Source organism: Pelophylax lessonae (assembly GCF_965119305.1).
Source record: "Pelophylax lessonae genome assembly, chromosome: 1".
NCBI lineage: Eukaryota > Metazoa > Chordata > Amphibia > Anura > Ranidae > Pelophylax > Pelophylax lessonae.
In genome coordinates, this window is record NC_138768.1 from 252,914,503 (window position 1) to 252,935,955 (window position 21,453).

The 21,453-nt window shown below is 41.8% G+C and overlaps 1 protein-coding gene across 2 annotated transcripts in view; it reads left to right on the forward strand.

The window, feature by feature from the left end:
• The window catches only part of MMP17 (matrix metallopeptidase 17), a 250,024-nt gene that overhangs the window by 157,204 nt on the left and 71,367 nt on the right, over positions 1-21,453 (forward strand). For both annotated transcript variants that reach the window (XM_082244217.1, XM_082244218.1), the window contains exon 3: positions 5,172-5,301. In XM_082244217.1, coding sequence (XP_082100343.1) covers positions 5,172-5,301 — 130 coding nt within the window. The remainder of the gene's footprint in view (positions 1-5,171; positions 5,302-21,453) is intronic.

Genomic DNA, 21,453 nt, shown 5'->3' on the forward strand with positions numbered 1-21,453 from the left:
ATCTGTGATAGATGAGAACCAGACAACAGTTCACCAATTGCAATGATGATAAGGATTGTCATAGGGCTTTAACTTTTTATTAATTTTTTTTGGGGGGGGTTAGGGTGATCATTGACAACTGTCCATTTATCAAGCAGGGAAGCCTGAATACTTGTAGTACATTGAGAAACTGAGCTAAACATGGTCAAGAACGACAGGGTAAAGGGCAAACTAATGCCTTTAAGCCCCAAACCAATGTAGTACAAATTTGCAATTAACTGCTGGCGTAATCCTGTTTTTGTAATTAGGATGAATGGACACAACTAGTTTTAATCCCAGCACTGTAAATATCTCAATACATATTTTCTTTTCTTAAGTACTTTGTAGAAGGATTATGCAGCAGCTGTTCAGAAAAATTTCCTTTTCGAACAATTCCCTTAAGACTGAATCCCTCTTAATTATTAATTATACATTTACAATTGTGTAGTTGTTTCCCTTTGATGTTTGCTGGAGAACGCAGCAGCTGTCTGACTTCCATTTCCATTTTCGTACAAATTCAATACGAGTATACGGGGGAACTTCCATTATGCATTGTGTTTTTCCCACTGTTTATCTCTATGGTGAAAAATATACAATAGAACATTGGTCTAATCACAGTTGGCTAAGCTATTAAATTCAAACTTATGAAATAAATCAACCTTTATACATCAATATGCCCTGTATGAATGTACATTTAATCGGCATTATAGCCAATTGCTCCGTCTCAAAGGTAAGGATTATGAACCTTGTTACATAAACAGTGCTAATTCTGCATTGTAAATCGACACCTTTTTATTGACTTTTCATTGTGATAGGGTTACCAAAGCATGTGAATCCCATTAGAAGTCCACTTATAAATTTATTTTATTTTTTTACTAAAGTTTATTGCCGGAAATACAAAAATGTTTAAAAAAAAAAAACAGCATGGGCCCACCCCCCCCCCCCAAAAAAATCCTTACCAGATTCTTACCTGAGCATGCAGCCTGGCAAGCCAGGAAGGGGGAGGGGGGGCAGTCTTTGTCTCACAACCAGAACCCAACAGTGTGTAATGTATGTAGTTAAAGTTACATGCTATACATACATGCTTAGAGACACGGCAGCACTTAGTGAAGCAAATAGTTTGTTTGGACCAGCTTGGTCCAAATGAACTATTTAACCGCTTGCCGACCGCCCACCGTAATATTTCTGCGGCAGGGAGGCTCGGCTGCATTCAGTCACGTAGTACTACGTGACTGGAATGCATGTGTTTAGACACAGCGGCAAGCGGGCCACGGGAGGAGCGGTGGTCATTGCTGCTGCCCTCCCACAATCATCCGACGAACCGAGAGAAGACCCGCCTGCTTATGTAAACAACGCAGGCGGATCTTCTGTCAGACAGGCAGGGACAGATCAGCAGTTTCAGCTAAGCTGAAACTGCGATCTGTCTGTGCCTGTCACAGAACCCCCCACACCCCACAAACACAGTCAGTAAGAATATTAAGCATACATTTAACCCCTTTGATTACCCCCAGTATTAACCCCTTCCCTGTCAGTGTCATTTATACAGTAACAGTGCATATTATTTAGCACTGGTTACTGTATTAGTATCACTGGTCCCCAAAAAGTGTCAAAAATGTAATTTAGGGATCCGATCTGTCCGCTGCAATGTCGCAGTCCCGCTAAAAATCACAGATCACCGCCATTACTATTAAAAAAAAAAATAATAAATAAAAAGTCCAAAAATCTATCCTGTAGTTTGAAAAACGCTATAACTTTTGCGCAAACCAATTAAAATATGCTTTTCGGGATTTTTTTTACCAAAACTATGTAGCAGAATACATATTGGCCTAAACTGATAAAAAAAATTACATTTTTAAAAATTTTTTATTGGGAATGTTTTATAGCAGAAAGTAAAAAATATGGTGTTTTTTTTTTTTCAAACCTTTCGCTCTTTTTTTTGTTTATAGCGCAAAATCTAAAAACCGCAGAGGTGATCAAATACCACCAAAAGAAAGCTCTGTTTGTGGGGAAAAAAAGGACATCAATTGTATTTGGGTACAGCGTCGCAAGACCGCGCAATTTTACATTAAAGTAACACAGTGCCGAATCGCAAAAAATGGCTTGGTCATTAAGGGGGTAAAACCTTCCGATCCTGAAGTGGTTAAAGTGACATGAAACATGGACATCAGCTTTAACTTGCCTACCTGCAGAATAATTTTTAAATTAGAGAATGTAATCTTTTGTAATGTGTAAAACAAATGAACAATTCTTTTAAGAGCATTGATTGTCAGTAGGCTTTTGCTGAGAATATAATCCATGACTCACAATGAGTTTTGTTGTAAACACCAGCACATCAGCCACAAACAGCAGGGAGGACTTGCAGTGCCAGGAAATGTTTTAAATCATTTTCGTACACTGATGGACACTGCTGTCATCACTGGTTTATCACGGGTGACATGCTGATGGGAAAGAGTAACTGCAGACCCAGGGGAAACAAGCAAAAGTACATGCATGAATTTGTACCCAACTGGCTTAGAATGTTTGAAGAAATTCATTTGGGAACCTACCACTTGGGTGTATTGGAATATAGTGGTTCTTCTGATTCTAAATTTATTATGACGATGCTCTTTGAGCTGTCTACTACATGACAAGGGCAGGTATAGATTATTCAGTTTGATACATGTACTGTAAGGAAAAAGGATGTCTGTTCTGTATTTATACATATCTGTTTTGTTTAAAGGGAAATTGATAGAGACCATGTTAAATTTGAATGTACAACCAGCGATTGACTTACGTCTTTGAGATCTCCACATTCAATCTATTGGTGTCTCCCAATCTAAATTAACCAAAGTGATAGGTGCCAGCTTGCAAAGAATTTGGCAATGATAGGGTGGTTCCGGTTTGGCACCCTTCTTTTTTTCCTGCATAGTACTGAGGCAAAACCTTAATATCTCCCCTTTCACTCTGGGTCATACAGGAATATAGATCTTTGTTTTCTGATCTTTAGCATGTTCCAAGTGGACCCTCTTCTGTAGCACACTTTTTGGTACTGCAGTTTGCTTTTTAGGTTAGCTGCAACAATATTGGTATAACACCTCTATTTTCTAGCTTTTTGGAGCCATTTTTCAGCCCCTCCCTATAAGTAAAAACACACACAGTATTTGATATACGTTTTAATAAAATCCTAATAAAGGTTACATTTTAGTCTAGTAGCCATAAGTGCATGGGTTGACGCACCCTCGTCTTGTTGGAAAAGTAGTTGCCACATAGGAGGAAGTGTGTTTCTTATCGTAAAAGGCTTTTGTTAGTTATTCTAAACTATTTTTGTACACTGATGGCCACTGCTGTCATCACTGGTTTATCACAGGTGACATGCTGATGGGGAAGAGCAACTGCAGACCCAGGGGAAACAGACGAAAGTACATGCATGGAATTGTGCCCAGTTGGCTTACAATGTTTGATGAAATTCATTTGGGAGCCTACCACGTGGGTGTATTGCAATATAGTGGTTCTTCTGATTCTGAATATATTAAGACAATGTTCTTTGAGCTGTCTACTACATGACAAGGGCAGGTATAGATTATTCTGTTTGATACATGTACTGTAAGGAAAAAAGGTGTCTGTTCTGTATTCATACAGATCTGTTTTGTGTAAAGGGAAATTGATAGAAATCATGGTAAATTTTTACAGTCAGTGATTCATATCAGTTATGTGGTGGTAAGATAAGTCAATTTCTTTTTATTGTCTTATGCAAAACCCATAACAAAACCACTTTGCCACACAGGGCAGAAATAAACAATAGAAAAAACTTCTTGAGCACCCCCCCCCCCCCCCGCCATTCCCTCCTAGTCGAGGCTCACCATCCGGCAGGCAACTCCACTTTCCCCGATGTAAGTCCCCCAGAGGGGGTAAGAATAACCAGATCCATAATATATACAGTAAAACATTTTGCAGCCTCTAGGATAATGATGTCATTAGTCACACATTCATGTACCTGTTATGTAATAATCAGGCCTAAGTAAATCCCCAGTACTTAGAAAAACTTTTTAGAGCAAGGTGTAACTATTATTCATCACCTTTCATCCAGTCTTCCCGAGTACCCATTACTAGGACTGCCTTATGCAACAGAGGCAGGGCTCTCCAACCAGATCTTTTAAACATTATCAAACTTCTTTGGTCAGCCCCTGCTCAAATATGTGAGTCACTTTATTCACCAGTCCCTTCCAATAAAGGTGTCCTTGGCTTTTTCCAATAGAGGATCAGCGCATTGCAAGCATAGAAAAGAAGTAGGCTAAGCAAGGTGCACTGAGCCCTAGTTGGCACCAGGCTCTCCACTAGACCAAGTAGGCAAGTTGGCACTGCCATAGGCACTAGCACAGAGGTAATCTAAGTGACACAGAGCACAACAGCGGCCCAGAAATCCTGAGCTACCGGACAGAGACACAGCCATTTTAAATTAACATATCACTCTGACTTTTGTAATTATTCTTGTGAAAGGGTAAGGACAGATATAGGCATGACCAAGTATCCAATACTGCCAAGTAGTGGTTGTCAGGGGAAGAAAGCAATTGGACAGGTTGGGAAACCTATTTGATTGCGGTGGTTCTTCTCCAGTAAACTGGCACCAGGAGCCTCTAATTGCAAGCCCTCCCACGCTTTTTCTCACCATTAAGGTCAATTTGTCAGGTTATCAATTTTATTCTCTTAAAGCAATTTAACCTTGTGTTGTCAGTCGCCCTATCTAAAATGCATTGAAATCAATGTGTTTCTGTTGAGGTGATTGACTACAAGTGGTAAATTGCTCAATAACAAGAGACACAAATTATCAGTGTAGTGCAGCCCATGCCTGTTTTTTAACTGTGTATTTTACTAGTACTTTTTGTTTCCCTGAATGCTTTTGTGTTTATAAATTCTAATTGTACTACATATTAAGAATCCAGACCAATATTCACTACATAGTTCATATCCTTAGTTTGCCTGCACTTGCTTTCACCCAGAATTCTTTTTTAACACAGGAAATGTAAACTCATTCAGAGTGAAACAAATAGAAAAGAAAGTTCCTGTACCTCCTTTTAGCTTGAGTGCCTTATAATAAGTGTTCTCACAAATGGGCTGACAAGAAATCATGAAAGAGGATTAAATACTAAGAGAAAGCTTTGTCCTCTATTACACAGATGAGGCCACCTTGGAACTAATGAAAACCCCTCGTTGTTCTTTGCCTGACCTGTCCCAATCAGAGGCCACAAGGAGGAAGCGGAACATCCAGATGGTGACCAAGTGGAACAAGAGGAATTTATCCTGGAGGTAAACCATCACACTCATCTAGTTATGTCAGATTAGGCATTATGTATAAAGCTAGCATTGAATGATGCCTTCAAAGAACTGGGAAACATAAATTCTGATTTGTAAAATATTTAAACAACATTCATAGACAAATAGGCAAAAGTGCTAGAAAATAGGCAACATTGAATAAACACAAGAAATAAATATCATTGTGGGAAGGAACACAAAGCGGGCTTCCGGTGCTGTAATCACTCTAAAGAATGACTACCAACTGAAGGCCCAATCATTGGATACAATCACTCTGGTTCACATTTTAAGTAAACCTGTCACAAGAGGTATAGAGGATGTTGCTATTGCTATTGTACTATTGGCTATTGCTATTGTTACTATTGCTGACCTATGTCTGAAAATGCTTGGCTGCCACATTGACCCCCGTTTTTCAGTACTTTGAGTCACTGGCCTACAAGTATGATATAAAGCTATATAAAGATTTTTTATGAGTTTTCCAATCTACATACTTGCTCTGGGTCAATGATTCAGAAAGTTAAATCCAGAAAGGCAGCATAACAGCTAGACAACTAGCATATTAAAGTGGAGGTAAACACCCCTATTGTTTTCAGTCAAGGATCCAAGACTGAAAGTAGATAGAATAATGAAAGCAGAGACATAAACAGGATAAATTCCAAGACATTTGGTCTGGCTGGATGTATTACTCCTTAAAAATTGTTGATAGTACAGAAAGGCCTCAACCTCCCTACTGTCCCGTTGTAGAGTTATGAAACTCTTAGGTGCAGGTTACTGTCAATATGTAGTGTTCATATACAAGACCCCCCCATAATGCTTTATATCATAGTTTTACATGCTTAACCACTTGTAGACCACCCTCAATATACTGTGGATGTGCAGCTTATTCAGGCAAAGAGACATACTGGTACATCGTTGCCTGCTTGTGGGTCAGTGTTGGGGTAGTTACTCAAAAAATGTAACTAGTTACTAGTAAGGGCCCTTTCACACGGGCGATCCGATCAGATCCGCCTGTCAGTTTTTTAGGCGGATCTGATCGGATCCTCCATGCAGCTCTATGAGGCAGCGGGTGTCAGCAGAGACACCTCCGCTGACACCCGCTGGCATCCGTATCCGTTCCTGTCCGTGAAATCTGGACGGATGGAAACCCTATTTTTCCATCCGTTCAGTGATCGGATCAGATCCCCCATAGAGGGCAGCGGGGGCTGAGACACCTCCCTCTCCGCTCTGCAAGCAGAGACGGAGCTGTCATCCGCCGGCTCAGCGGGGATCATGGATCGATCCCCGCTGAGCAACCCGGATCCGCCTACGGAGGCGGACCGTGTGAAAATGGTCTTACTAGTTACTTCTGTACGTTGTAACCAGATTACTTTACTAGTTACTGCATTTGAAAAGTAACTTCACTACTTATTACTTTACTTTCCTCTTTCTTAATTGACTGTGTAGAAGAAGATACATGACACTCTTTCTGCATAGAGTTTATTGTATAAACACAGGCTTTGGGAAACATGAGAACAAAACCTGAAAAAACAGAATAAAACATAAAGTGCAACAAAAAGTCATAAATGTCATCCCTCTCTATTCTTCGAAATAACGATTGTATTGCACGGCTTGGGTAAAGCAGAAAAGCGTGTTCCTATAGCCTAGTAAAGTAGTGTAGTTACCTCCTATAGCCTAGTAAAGTAGTGTAGTTACCAGTATTAGTATTGTAACTAGTTACATTACTTTGTTACCAAAAAAAGTAATGTAGTTACTGTAATCAGTTACTTTGTAACTAGTTACCCCCAACACTGTTGTGGGTTAATATCAGGGAAGCCCAGTCCTCAGTTTGCTTTATGTCTGCATAAGATAGAGTAAGCCAGGCATGTTGGTGTGGGAAGCTGGTGGCGTATGCCTCCTTTGCTGCATTAGTAGCCCCAGGGAGAGCGCAAGCTCATAAATCTTTCGTCCTTACTCTAGAATGCTCAGAAAAAATCCATCATGTTGAAGTAACAACTAAAACAACCAGAGCTAAGGAGATTAACATGGTAAATATATACTGTAGGTAGCAACCCAAATCCATTTGCACATCTAGTATTTTATCCAGAGATTTGGTGCTTTAGGTTATCTATTGCAATTAGGGCTGTATTTTTTTTTTCATGACACATGACTTAGAAGTACAGCATTTAAAGTGTGACAAATGCGGTAACATTTGTTACAATGTCATCTGCCAGGCTGATGTTAGAGCAGGCTGGCAGACTACACAATGACTCCATATACATCATCTAATCAGAACATTTCTCACAGCAAAGAAAAGCAATGCTGTGCATTTCATTAGTAAGTTCTGTGGTTCTGTCACACCCGCTGAAAAAGGACCATTTATCTCACGTAAGGGGAACATAGAGCTATGGCTGACAACACACAGTTGCAAACTTTCCCTATCCCACTAATTGTCAGATGCAGTTGTTTCTATCACGTGGCAAGGTGAGGAATTTGAGATCAGGGTAACCATTAGACAAGGGTTTTCACTTCACCTAATGGGCCCTCAGCTCAGGTACACATAGCTTTCATCTCTGTACAGATTCATTAGTGACAATACTAGCCAAAAACAGGGAGGCTGAGCTTATATACACTCTACTGGTTGCAGTTATTTTTTATAATGCCAGGCTGTTGCGCAATTGAGCCAAAACCATTTTTATTGTGGAATGTGTTGGTCCAAGGATTAAATGCCTGCTTACATTCCCAAAGCCAAGAAGTTATCTTACTTAGTTGATATAAGCACATAAAAAAAACAAGCAGCTTTAAATTAGGCACATCTTTGCTTTGTGGTGCATGCAACAGAGACCTTTGAACAGGTTATTCATGCATTTGGCAGCTAGAACACTGTGTCATAGTGAGACAACAAGCTGTGCACCTAGCTGTGTTCTGTTTAACCTGGCAAAGCAGAATAGTAAGCTCAGATGGTGACTAGAGGGTTGTCCCCTGCTTAGTGCTTATAGGTACAGTTAGAATTTCAAATGGGATCCTGCTTAGACAGACCTGGACAATTTAAAAAGCAGATTTAAAGCCAAACTCTAAAACGAAATACATACATGAAATATATGCACTGTTTCGATACTGTTTTACCTGTCAAAGGTTTGTATTTCTGTCTTTTCATTCCTGACACAGCCCTAGTTTGCCATAAATGGATTGAAATTCCTCAGGTTCAGCAGAGACTGGCTGAATTTCAGTCCATACATGGCTGTGCCTGTTCAACAGAAGTTGATCTTTAGTTAGGCTTTTGCCAAACGGGCTTGTTGGAAAATTTTTCTCAGTCAGCTGACTGCAGCCAATTGATGGTTAGTGTATAGTGACAGCGGAGCATCCTGCTGTCAGAATACAATGTCACAGAGGGGAAGGATCCTCCACCACCTCATTTGTGTGGATAAAGGAATGTCTATTTTTCTTTTGTTTTTTTTCGTTCAGCCCACTGAGTCATCTTTTGCCAGCTTATGACACCACAGCTAATCTGGACACCCAGAAGTGTGTCAAATTTTGAAGATTCTATAGAACAGGGGAAGGCAATCTTTCAGCGATTGGGATCTACCTGGATAACATGTATGAAATCAAAGATCCACGTGGGGGGGGGGGGGGGGCGTTGTCGTTATCACCCTTAAAAAAAATAAAAATATAGCCTCCGATAAAAACACATGTTGTGTCACAGTAGTGTCTTATGCCCCACTTCACATCACTTTCCCCCAAAGTAGTATTCTCTGCCACCCGCCCCACACACAAACACACACATATGCACAGCAGTGTCCTCACCCACTTTCACATTATCCCCCCAGTAATATACTATGCCCCCCCCACTGTAGTGTTCTCTGCCCCCCCCCCCTCTCTACACACACACATGGTTATGTCTTCTGCCCTCCCACACACAGTAGTGTCCTCTGAATTCCCCCAACAGTAGTGTTTTCTGCCCCCCCCCAAAGAAGTGTCCTCTGCCCCCCTCATCCCACTTTAGTGCCCTCTGCCCCCCTATAGCGTTTTTTTCTGCCACCCCCCCCCCCATAGCACTGTCTTCTGCACCCCCCCTCACAGTAGTGCCCTCTGCCCCTTCCCCCCTCTGTAGTGCCATCTGCCCCCCATACATAGCAGTGTCATCTGCCCCTCCCTGTAGTGCCCCCCATAGCAGTGTCCTCTGCAACCCCCCCCCCCCCTCCTCACACAGTAGTGTCCCCTGCCCCCACCCTATAGTGCTCTCTATCACCTCATAGCAGTGTCCTCTGCCACCCCCCACAGTAGTGTCCTTTCCCCCTATGTAGAGCCCCCCCCCCAATAGCAGTGTCCTCTGCAAACCCATCCCCCACCCACAGTAGCGCCCTCTGACCCCCTCTGTAGTGCCCCCCCATAGCAGTGTCCTCTGCAACCCCCCTCCCCACAGTAGTGTCCTCTCCTCTGCCCCCCCCCCTTTCCATAGCACTATCCTCTGCTTCTCCCCCTCCAGTAGTGTCCTCTGCCCCTCTACAGGTGTTTTCTCTTTTGCCCCCCAAAGTAGTGTTCACAACACAGCTGTAGGTAGCTCTCTTCTACAGGGCGGAAACCGGGAGCTGCTTTAGTTAACTTTTCATGTTAACAAGCTAATGATTGGTTGCCTAGCAACCAATCACCTGCTGATTAACTTACAAAGTAAATAAAGCATCTCCCGTCTTCCATCCAGCACTGTTTTGCCTCTCACTCTGCTCTGCTAGTAAAGGGAGAGAGGTGGCGGCAGACACTGGGGGAACAGCTGGGTACAAAACTGATCATGATCTACCTGTCGGCTTCCCTCAATCTACAAGTAGATAATAATCAATGGGTTGCCGACCCCAGATATAGAGGAATAGCTCTGCATGGGAATGAAGATGAGAGGCACGGTGGTAGGACAAGTAAATGTTGACTCTAATAACCCAGTGATACACTGCAAATCACCTGCTCGCACACTCTCAACTGCGGATGTTGGCTGTTCCAACAGTCTGTCATCTCTTTCAGCTAATCAATCAAGTAAAAAGGAAAGCTGCACTTCACAATAAATCCATCCGGTGCAAAAGCAGTCCATCCAGACCTCCCCCTTCTAACGATTTTCAATAGAAAACCTAGAGTGCTACAAATATGCTCATTATTAAGGGAAACTTGTTGGAGGACAAAGGTTCTAGTGGACTGCTTTAGAACTGGATGAATTAATAGACCTTTAACAATGACTCTTAGTTCAGAGCGCACCTTTCATTGTTATTGATTGATTAGATGTGGATTCTCTTCTTTTACAGGATGATTTTTATTTCTAGGAGATAGTCACTTTAAACAATCCAATTAGGTATTGTCCCTGTCTGTCCTAGCCTGTCACTGGACAGTAAAGGAGAAACAGCATACTGATGTGTATATCTATCTGTTACACTTTTCTGTCCCCCTGTTAGCAATGTTCGATTTTAGGATTTGAGCCCCACATTTGACTGCCTCCCTGTTCTGCTTCTCCCTCTCCCATTCTGACATCCACTCTACAGGGACGTATGCTAAATCTAACTGTACTTGCACCAACTGTTTTAAAACATGCATGAGAATTTTTTAATGAATGCATACCTGGTGTTTTTTATCTACCAGGAGATTGGCTTTAAGAAAATCTGCTCCTCCCTCCTCCTCTTCCCACTTTTTTTTGGGGTGGGGGGGGGGGCGGGTACCTGGTTTTGACAATTCTCCTCTCCCTCTCCCACCCCACAGTCATCTGGGACACATCACAGGTCCCACATGTCTGTGGGGCCATTCACAATGCGCAGCTTGGTTCACAGTGGGCATCCAGCTGTGAAGCTGCAAGCGGTCACAGCGGGCTGCCCACAGTTGAGATGCTGGTGCTGGAGACAGAAGTTGGAGGGAAGGGACGGCTCAGGTGAACACATCGCCCGATCCTGAGACAGGTGAGTGTCTGTTTATTAAAAGTCAGCAGCTACAGTGTTTGCTACACAGAATGACTGGAGCTCCTCTTTCAAGAGCAACTACATTTTTGTTTTTTGATTTTTTTTAACTTGTTTTTTTATTGATTTCAATACAAATAACATTAAGAGCCCATTCAGATTGGCGCAATCCGACTTCCAGGGGTGACCTGTGAAGTCGCGGTGCACAGCGTGCACCGCGACTTGCACGGACTTCATATAATTGAAGTGAATGCAAGTCGCCTCCAGGTCGCCCCAAAGTAGTACAGGACCCTTTTTCTAAGTCGGAGCGACTTGTGTCGCTCCTATTAGAACGGGTCCTGTGCTAATCAATGGCGAGCGACCGACCGCGACTTGTCAGGCGACTTGGTCGCCTGACAAGTTGCGCTAGTGTGAATGGACCCTAATACATACATACAAATCCCCATGGGGAAACAAACAACACATACATCAATTCATACCCCACCCCAAGAGAAGAGGGGGAGAGAGAAAAAAACATTTTATACTAAAAATAAATTTCCCCTTTTCTTTCCTTTCCTTCCACTTCCCAAGTCTGTATACATTGACCAAATGTAAGTCAAAAACCCCCACCCTACTACTCTTCAAATACTTCCCAATTCTTCTGATACTGTAAATACACTACAAACCCAACATCCCCAACCTCATTAAACTTATCCAATGAACCCCTATTTATGTACGTATTTTTATAAAGCGGAAGTGTCCTATTTATAATTCCTTTCCAAGCATGTACTGTTGGAGGTTTTGGTTTTTTCCATGAAAGTATTATTAATTTCCTTGCATAATACAGAAGAAGTGTCAAGAGAGTGCGGGTAGCTTTTTTATGGGCAAAACCATCCACCATTACCAGAAGGCATATCTCTACTCCGGGCTGTAATATGATATCTGTCACCACTGCTATACAGTCTGTTACTCCCCTCCAAAAGACCTGAATTTCATCGCATCTCCAAAAAATATGATCGAAAATCTGCATAGGTGGCAGAACACCACCAACAATCTAGGCACTGACTGGGGTATAATTTCGCCAGCTTAGCTGGGGTATAATAGATCCTGTGTAAAAATTTATATTGAATAAGCTGGTCTCTATACGAGACCAGTCTAGACAAGTTAATATCCCATACATCCTCAAAATCATCTCCATCCAATTGTGGGAACGCCATCTCCCACGCTGCCCGGCAGCAAGCGAGGTGTTCCAAACCATCCTTGAATAGATTTTTATAAATATTGGATAGTGGTTTAACCAAGGGAAATTTTCTAAGAAGAGATTCCATTTCTCCTATTCGGATCTAAAAACCCTGTAGCATCAAATTGGGCCTGGAAGGCATGCCTAAGTTGTAAATATCGAAAAAAAATGAGAATTAGGAAGAATAAATCTGTTCTTTAGGGTCTCAAATTGTAGGAATCCCCCTTCCCCTACAATATCACCCACCGTCTTTATATTATATTGCGTCCAGATACCCGGATCAATGTAAAAAGAGAAATGTGGTAGACGAGGGTTCTTCCATATTGGCGCATGCGGTGAAATTACTCCTACTCCCTTCTCAACCATATTATCCACTGTTACCCATGCTCCTAGTGTTGCCTTCATGGAATCAGTAAGATTGTATAATGCCCTAGGTCCCCACATAAGACCCAAAAATGGCTGCCTCTAAGTCTACAGACACATCATCTTCTGGACTATTCAGCCATCTATGAACAAACACTAGCTGGCCAGCAAGGAAATAACGGAAAAAATACGGAACCGCCAGCCCTCCTCTTTTCCATGGCTGTTTAAGCTTTTGTAGCTTAATTCTAGGATTTCGCCCCTGCCACAGGAAATTTTTGATTAGGCGATCAATCTTTTTAAAGATTTATTCAGGGATCCATACAGGGGAATTTCTAAACATATACAAAAAAAGTGGTAAAAATTTCATTTTGATTAGGTTATTTCTACCTATAGGTAGAACTAGGTTTTTGTTGAGAAAAAAGCCATCCAATCTGGGTGATCAATGTAACACATGTAGTTGCAGATTCCTGCCCGTTTCTGCTCTGAGGAAATAGCTGTTTGTTTTGCCATGTCTTTTGAAATGTTATTCTAAATGGGAGGAACTGGTTCAGCTGGTGCACTCTCAGTGTTCTAATGAGAAAAGCTATATTTAGAAGCTATGGAGCCTTAGGTAGTCTGTCATCAAAAATTAAATTCCTGTTGCAGAGGAGGCCTAACTGCAGAGAAGGCCTAAAATCTAACTTGCTTCTTACTTCAGGCCTCTTGGAAAAACATTGAGCCCAATCACACAAGCAGGAAATGACAGGTTGCCGTATTGCATTGAATTTTGCAGGAAATTATAGCACTGCAAATTGAAACGGAAAGGTTATTTTTAGTAAGATTGAATAAAAGGATGGCTTGTATAGCAGTTGTTTATGCTATTTTTTCCTATATTTTTCCACGAAAGTGGAGTTACCCTTTAACGTAGGATTTCTCCAGTAGGATATGGAGCTATGAAACGAGGGAGTGGGGTCTCAAGGTTATGCTCTGATGTCGAATCACTTGCTCTATACATCAAGATAGTACAAATAGTAATAACCTGTAGCAATCAGAATATAGGATATGTATTGCAGTCATTTGGCCTAACGGGTGGTTGCTATAGATTAATGCATCTTATAGTTTCATTGTACTTTACTGAATAATCCCATAAATATAGGTAGAATTAAAGTCTGTGATAAAGATGTACAGGTATTTTAGAGGACCTGCATATATAAACAGAATAATTAATTAATGTGACCTTTACACAGCAGATATGTACATAATAAAGGTTTAAAGCATGGGTGTCCAACCTTTTGGCTTCTCTGGGCCACGTTGAGTGTAGAGAAATTTTCTCGGGCCGCATATAAAATATATACTATAGTTAAGGTATATAAGTAATAAAATGCCGCCGCACCCTTCCCCCACCGACGCACACTAATTTGACACAACTAGAGGATGATCAAATGAAATGGAATCAGTATACAGAGGTTTACTTCCTCTGAGAGATATTAAAGGAACACTCTAACCACCATGAGCACTTCAGTGATTTGAAGTGTTCATGGTGGTAGGAGTCAGAAACACTGCACATGCTCGTCCCCCCCCCCCCCCCTCCGAGGCAGCCTTTGCCTACCGTTAGTTGGAAGCCACTGTGGCCATGCCCCCGACCCGACTTCCTTCCTCCCCAGCAAAAAAGAAAAATGGTCAGGGGGTAGTGGGCCGCATTGCCTGGGGTTCCGGGCCGCATGTGGCCCCCGGGCCGCAGGTTGGACATGCCTGGTTTAAAGTATAAGCCCCTAAACCAAAAATCCCTGAACTACAGACCTCCACGAGATAACACTAACCTATCTAGCCCTGTAAAGAAAAAATCAGTGTACAGTAAACCCCCCTCGCGGGGGTTACCTTCCGGACCCACCCGTGAAATAGAAAGACCCTATTTAAATACACTCTAGGCATGTTTTTCTAACTTTCACTGTACTTTTAAAAGCATTTTAAGGTCTTTAAACACACTTTTAAAACAATAGAAACACATTTAAACGCATAAAAGATACTGAGAGACAGAGCAAGAGCAATGTAAAACACAAAAATATTTAATTAACAATGATTTAATTAGTAAAATAATATTAATAGGTCTACAGAAAAAAACGCAATATACCGAGACCGCAAAAACTGAACCGCGATATAACGGGGGTTTACTGTACATACCTTTTTTGAAGCCAATCCGATCCGGTCTCCAGAGGCGGAAGCTCTGCGCAGAGGACATGGGTGACAACGGCTGTGAAATAAATGGGGAGTGATGTCGCCCATAGACTTACTACGGTTCTTCCATTGTCCGATGTGTCCTCTGTACCCGTCTCCACAGCAAAGCCGCGGCTGACAGCTCAGCGTGAGATTGGGTCGGATCGGCATCAAAAAAGTATGTATACTGATTTCTTCTTTACAGGGCTAGATAGGTTAGTGTTAGATCGTGGAGGTCTATAGATGCAGAGATATTAGTGTTAGGGTGGACTTCTTTTTTAAGGCTCAGGTTGTAAAAAAAAAAAAAAAAAGACAAGAACAGGGAATATTAAAAAAAAAAAAAGAACATGAACTACTAGAACGTCAGGACAATTATTACATTAATTCCAAATAAAAAGGAATAACATTAATATCAGATTTTAACCAGTGATATCAGTAGGGCTTTCCACTTGTATTAGTCGGTTATGATATCTGTGATATGTGACGCAAGATCACAGAATTGCAGAGCAGGCTGAGACACTGCAGAAATTGCTTTTGACTTGTAACCCTTAGAGTGCTGCTCCACATACGTCCTGTGAGAATAGCACCCTGGCCAGCTTCCAAGAAGAATTTTTGGCATGTATAGTTTGGCTGAGAGTGACACCTGCAGGATGCTGCATAAAGAGCAGTCATCTTTATCGTGTCTCATAAAATGTAGCTGTTTTGTAAAGTTTTACTTTGTTCATGATTTGCTTATCTATGTAGCGTTAAAAGAGACTGTGACACGTGGTTAAAGTGCTGTGAAAATCTGCCACCATTGGAGAATATAGCCAAAATGCACATGCACTCTGCTGAAACTCTGACCATGTCCAGACTTTTCAACTTTCCAGGCTTCATCACTTCCTGCAAGTTGTACTCCCCACTTTCTACAGCGCTCAATTTTGTTTGGTGCCTTCATTCCAGCTCTTCTCCCTGTCATCTTCCTGTGACTTCTGTGCTCTTCCTCTCACTATGCTGCACCATCAATGTCCCTTAGATGTTTCTCCTTTCTTTGCTTCACTATTCCAGTACTCCATTCTCTCCCCACTATTCTCCATAACAATATCCTTTACTTAAAAGACTTAAAGTAGTAATAAACCTCAGCTTAATACAGTGAGCACAATAAAATAGGCTTTCCCTAGTAAACTATTTGTTAAGATTCTTGTCATTTTTTTTTTTTTTACTGGTAGCCAGCAAAAAATGGGCACTTTTCTTTCTGGCAGTAAATGCCAGTATAAAAGAAGAAAATGGTCGCACACCACTACGGAATCCAATGAAGAAAATTTCCTTTATTCACATAAGTGGTACAAGGTACAGCAGGGTAGGTACTGCTACGTGCTTGTTCACTAGCACTTGTTAGTGAACAAGCATGAAGCAGTCGTGTGAAACGCGTCTACTATCTTACTCTGCTGTACCTTGTACCCAGAGTTGTATAAAGTACTCGAAACCCATACTTGAGTAAAAGTACAAGTGCTCGATCAAAAAGTGACTTGAGTAGAAGTGGAAGTGCTCAATCAAAAAGTGACTTGAGTAGAAGTACTAAAGTATTCAACATTTTTTGTACTTAAGTATTGCAAGTAGTTTTTTTAAAAATGTTGCTACTCAAGTACTGAAAGTAAAAGTACCAGTAGTTTTGAAAAAAAATTGCTACTCAAGTACTGAAAGTAAAAGTACAAGTACTGTGCTATGTAGTTATTAAAGAAAGAAGTCAAAAGTTTGACCATCATATTGTTTTTTTATTATTTCAAATGCAGCTTTTATTTATACATACAGTAGCATTTATTTTCGTATGCGCTGATAATACACATGTTTTGAGCTTCATGAAACCTGCCATCTACTGTTCTGGCAGTGGTAATTTTTATAATAGTAACAATTAACTATGCAGCACAAAAAAAAATATCGGAGTAGAAGTATTGAAATCATTGAAAAAATGTAGTGAAGTAAAAGTGGAAGTAGGAGAAAAAAATTCTACTCTAGGAAAGTACAGATACCGCCTTTCGGTACTTAAGTACAGTAGTGAAGTAGTTCTACTTAGTTACTATACACCTCTGCTTGTACCACTTATGTGAATAAAGGAACTTTTCTTCATTGGATTCTGTGGTGGTATGCGACCATTTTCTTCTTTTATGTTTCTCCTGGTGGCGAGCCGAGGTTCAGCACCCACCTTGAATCGTGGATTTTGACTAGCCTGAGCGTTGTTATCTCTCTTCATTGTTTAGTAAATGCCAGTAATAGGAAAAGCTTGCCTTTAAGAAATCTGGCTGTAATGTTCGGCTCGGAACTGCGCATGCCCAGTTCTCGTCTGGAGCTGGCTGAGACCATCCGAGTGCCTGCTACAGTGTTTTTGGTTGGCGCCAGCGGGGGGCGAGTCTGGTGAAGGCGGTGCCTAAATGTGTTGTGGGATGTCATGGTGCAAGGGAGCCAAGCGGAGTGGCCAGAGCCTTGTGTGCAGGTCTGCGGGACAGGAGCAAGGCAAGCCTGGAGCAGGTCTGTCAGTGCTGTTTGGACTGGAGCTGACTTAAGGGACCACCTGGCATTGACAGAGACTGTCACTGTGGCTCAGGATGAAACGTGTCGTGTCGTTGAGGTGTCATCATCATCTGTGCTGCTGTACACTGCTGTCAGTGTCACTACGAGGGTCAATTTCATGTGTGTGTTCCTGCCCATTCTAATTTCTTGCCCTCTTGAGTCCTGTCCCTGAGATACTTGCTTACTATATTGAAAATAAAAGAAGACATTTTTTTGCCTTAAAAACTACCTTAAATCACATTGCCAATTGCATATTGTACTTGTTTGTAGCCTAAATATTGAAACGTGCACTTAAAACTAATTTTGTAACTTTTGGCAATGCCAGTAAAAATTTGACTGTGCCAGTACGTTTTAATCTGGTAGGTTGGCAATATTGAGTGTGGCCCAGTCTGTAGTGGAACAGCATTTAACTATTCAGAGAGAGGAGATACAATAAGACACGTGGCCACTCACTAAAACTTGAGGAAAGGCGGTTTAACCTTAAAGTGCGCATAGGTGTGCGCAGCCTATTGCATTAGGGTGTGCACCCCAAAGTTGAAATACACATGCATGTGTTTGCCTACATGTACATGGCCCCGATACATTACTCTCCCTGCTGGCAAAGAGAAATAGAGCAGAGCAGGTCCGAGGGAGATCTTTCCCATCTCCTCACTGGCAAACACAGTGATAATGCTATGTGCCCTAGGTGATTAGGGTGTGCCCAGGCACACCCGGCACACCCTGTGCGCACGCCTATGAAAGTGCGTAAGGGGTTCTTCACTGTAAGAGCGGTAAGGATGTGGAATTCTCGTATCAGCAGGGAGCATTGATAGTTTCAAAAAACTATTAGATGGACACCTTAAAGACCACAACATACAGGGGTATACAATGTACGGTTAACAGCAAACACACACACACATCATAGATTGAACTGGATGGACTGATGTCTTTTTTCAACCTCACTAACTATGTAACTATGTAACTATGTATGTGTTTGGACCTGGGTCCTATGTATCCTTAGTATTTGAATGTTCTTTCGGTGTAATGTTTTGATTTTTAAAAATCCTATAAAACCTAAAAAAGAATGGTTTTGGCTCACACAGCCAGCCCTCTTCCTTATTTCATCTCAGGCTTTGGCCCTCAGCATTGCCATCAGCAGCTCTCAGGCCATGAATGTGTACTAACTAGCTGGTGGAGGGATTGTCAGGAAGGAGATTGACATTAATGAAGGTACCCGCACTTGCAAATCATATATGATAATTTTTTTGTAAAGAAGAAAAAACTGTCCAGTCAGACTGCCATCGCATCATACTGTCCTTATTACTAATACTTAGTACAATCACATCTACTTGTCTTTGGTGACTCAATGTGACAGATATGACATCTGAAAGCTAAAGCTGAGCACGCTAATAAATTGTACAGAAAAGGAACACAGTTTGAGTGGACAATTTCTTCTTTTTAATTTCAAGATTTTGACCTTTCAGGGAAGACACAAAAATCTTTAGACCTGACAGAACTGTCCTGTATCTCCCCTGAAGATTAAAATTCTTGGCAATAATCTGGTCAGAGATCGTGAAATGACTATGCAAGTAAATGTGCACACATCTGCTTCTGGGAAAGATTGTCAATCATCCAATATTGGGACAAGGGAGCCTGGGAGGTCACCAGAGGACAATTGGTGGCTTGATGTGATCAGTCATAATGAGTCGTAATAAATTTTGTCAATTGCAGCTAAATCTTTTTGGTAGCTTAAAAATTTTCCCTTGGTCTTGCTGAAGGAAATCTGTTGTGGAGAATATTTTCAAATGATTAAAAAAAAAAAAAAAGAAAAAAGTTAAAATGCAAAACCATGGACTAAATAGAAAAATAGAGCGCATTAGTTGTGTTTGCCACACATTGTTACATGTAGCGGCTTTCAGCTCATCTACATTGTTAGGTCTGGTGTCTCTCATCTTCCTCTTGACAATACTTTACAGATTCTCTATGGGGTTTAGGTCAGGCACGTTTTCTGGCCAATCAAGCACAGTGATACCATCTCCATAAAGCTGCTCAGCAGAGGGAAGCATGAAGTGCTCTAGAATTTCCTGGTAGAGGGCTGCGCTGACTTTGGACTTAATACAAAACACAGTAGACCAACACCAGCAGATGACATGGCTCCTCGAATCATCACTAACTATGGAAGCTTCACACTGGACCTCATGCAACTTGGACTCTGTGTTTCTCCCCTCTTCCTCCAGACTCTGGGACCTTGATTTCCAAATGAAATACAACATTTTCCACAGTCTGTGATGAAATTTACGGTTAAAAAAAAAACAACTCTCCCTGCAAGGTAAAGGCATAATGTGCTAGTATGCATCGCATACTAGCAAATTATAGAAGATTTACCTTGAAACGAAGCCCTCCAGAGGCATGCTGTCACCGCTACAGAGGCTTCCATCTTTACCCAGTCTTCCAGGTTCGCTGGCTGCGGCCGCTTTTATGGCCGATCCGCAATGACATCACTCCTGCGCATGTGGGAATCATGTGCGCATCACAGAGCTCTGAAGGAACGGCATGGATTTGCTGTTCCTTCAGAGGGCAAGCGCCGGGGACTTCACCGGCTGCTGCTCACTAGATATTCTCCTGAATGGTGCACATTAGGGAGATATTCATTTAAGCTACAGGTAAGCTTTATTTTAAGCTTTCCTGTAGGTAAACATCGAAAAGAGAGTTCACTACCACTTTAACCACTTGCCGACCGCCACACGACTACATACTGCGGCGGTCAGCCCCTCCTGGGCAAAGTGATGTACGGGTACGTCGCTCACCCACGAGCCTCTGGGGTGAGAGCACCCGCCGCCGGAGTCGCGCTCCTGCCCCCGCTCGTTCCCTGACATCCCCGGGCGAGTGACCGGCGGCTCCAATGTCCGCCGGCCACTCGCGATCTCCCGCTGGAGAGGGAGAAAGGCAGGCGGCTGATGTAAACAAAGCCGCCTGTCATTCTCGCTGATGTAACTGCAGAGACTATACGATCCTGCTATGTAGGATCGTATGTCTCTGTGGTTACATCACAAGCCACCCCCCACAGTTAGAATCACGCCCCTAGGGATACATTTAACCCACCGATCACCATTAAAGTTAACCCCTTCCCTGACAGTGTCATTTTTACAGTAACAGTGCATATGTATAGCACTGATTACTGTAGTAATGTCACTGGTACCCCCAAAAGTGTCAAAAATTTCAGTTAAGGGTCCGATCTGTCCGCCGCAATGTCGCAGTCCCGCAAAAAAAATCGCAGATTGCCGCCATTACTAGTTTAAAAAAAACCTATAAAAATTACATAAATCTTTCCCGTAGTTAGTAAACGCAATAACTTTTGCGCAAACCAATCAAAATACGCTTATTGCGATTTTTTTACCAAAAATATGTAGCAGAAAACAAATTGGCCTAAAATGTTAAATTTTGATTTTTACATTTTTTTGGGGAATTTCATATAAAAAAAATGTGAAAAATATTGTTATTTTTTCAAAATTTTCGCTTTTTTTGTTTATAGTGCAAAAAGTAAAAATCGCACAGGTGATCAAATACCACCAAAAGAAAGCTCTATTTGTGGGAAAAAAAGGACGTCAATTTCATTTGAGTACAGCGTCGCACGACCGCGCAATTGTCCGTTAAAATAACGCAGTGCCGAATCACAAAATAGGCCCTGGTCTTGAGCAGCCAAATCCTCCGGGGCTTAAGTGGTTAAACAAACCCAGCCTGGTTACTGAGCATGTTTGCCCACAACCTTAGCAGATAGCCAGCCAATCAAGAAATTAGTAAATAATCTGCAGTTTTTTCTTTTTTTTTTTTTACATCTCTGGCACTTTTTCAGAGCACAACCAATCAGCTCCAAAGAAGATATAGCAGCAGTGCTTGGACAATATAGGGAATTTGCTAGCATGGCAGCACCCAGGGTACATTTAG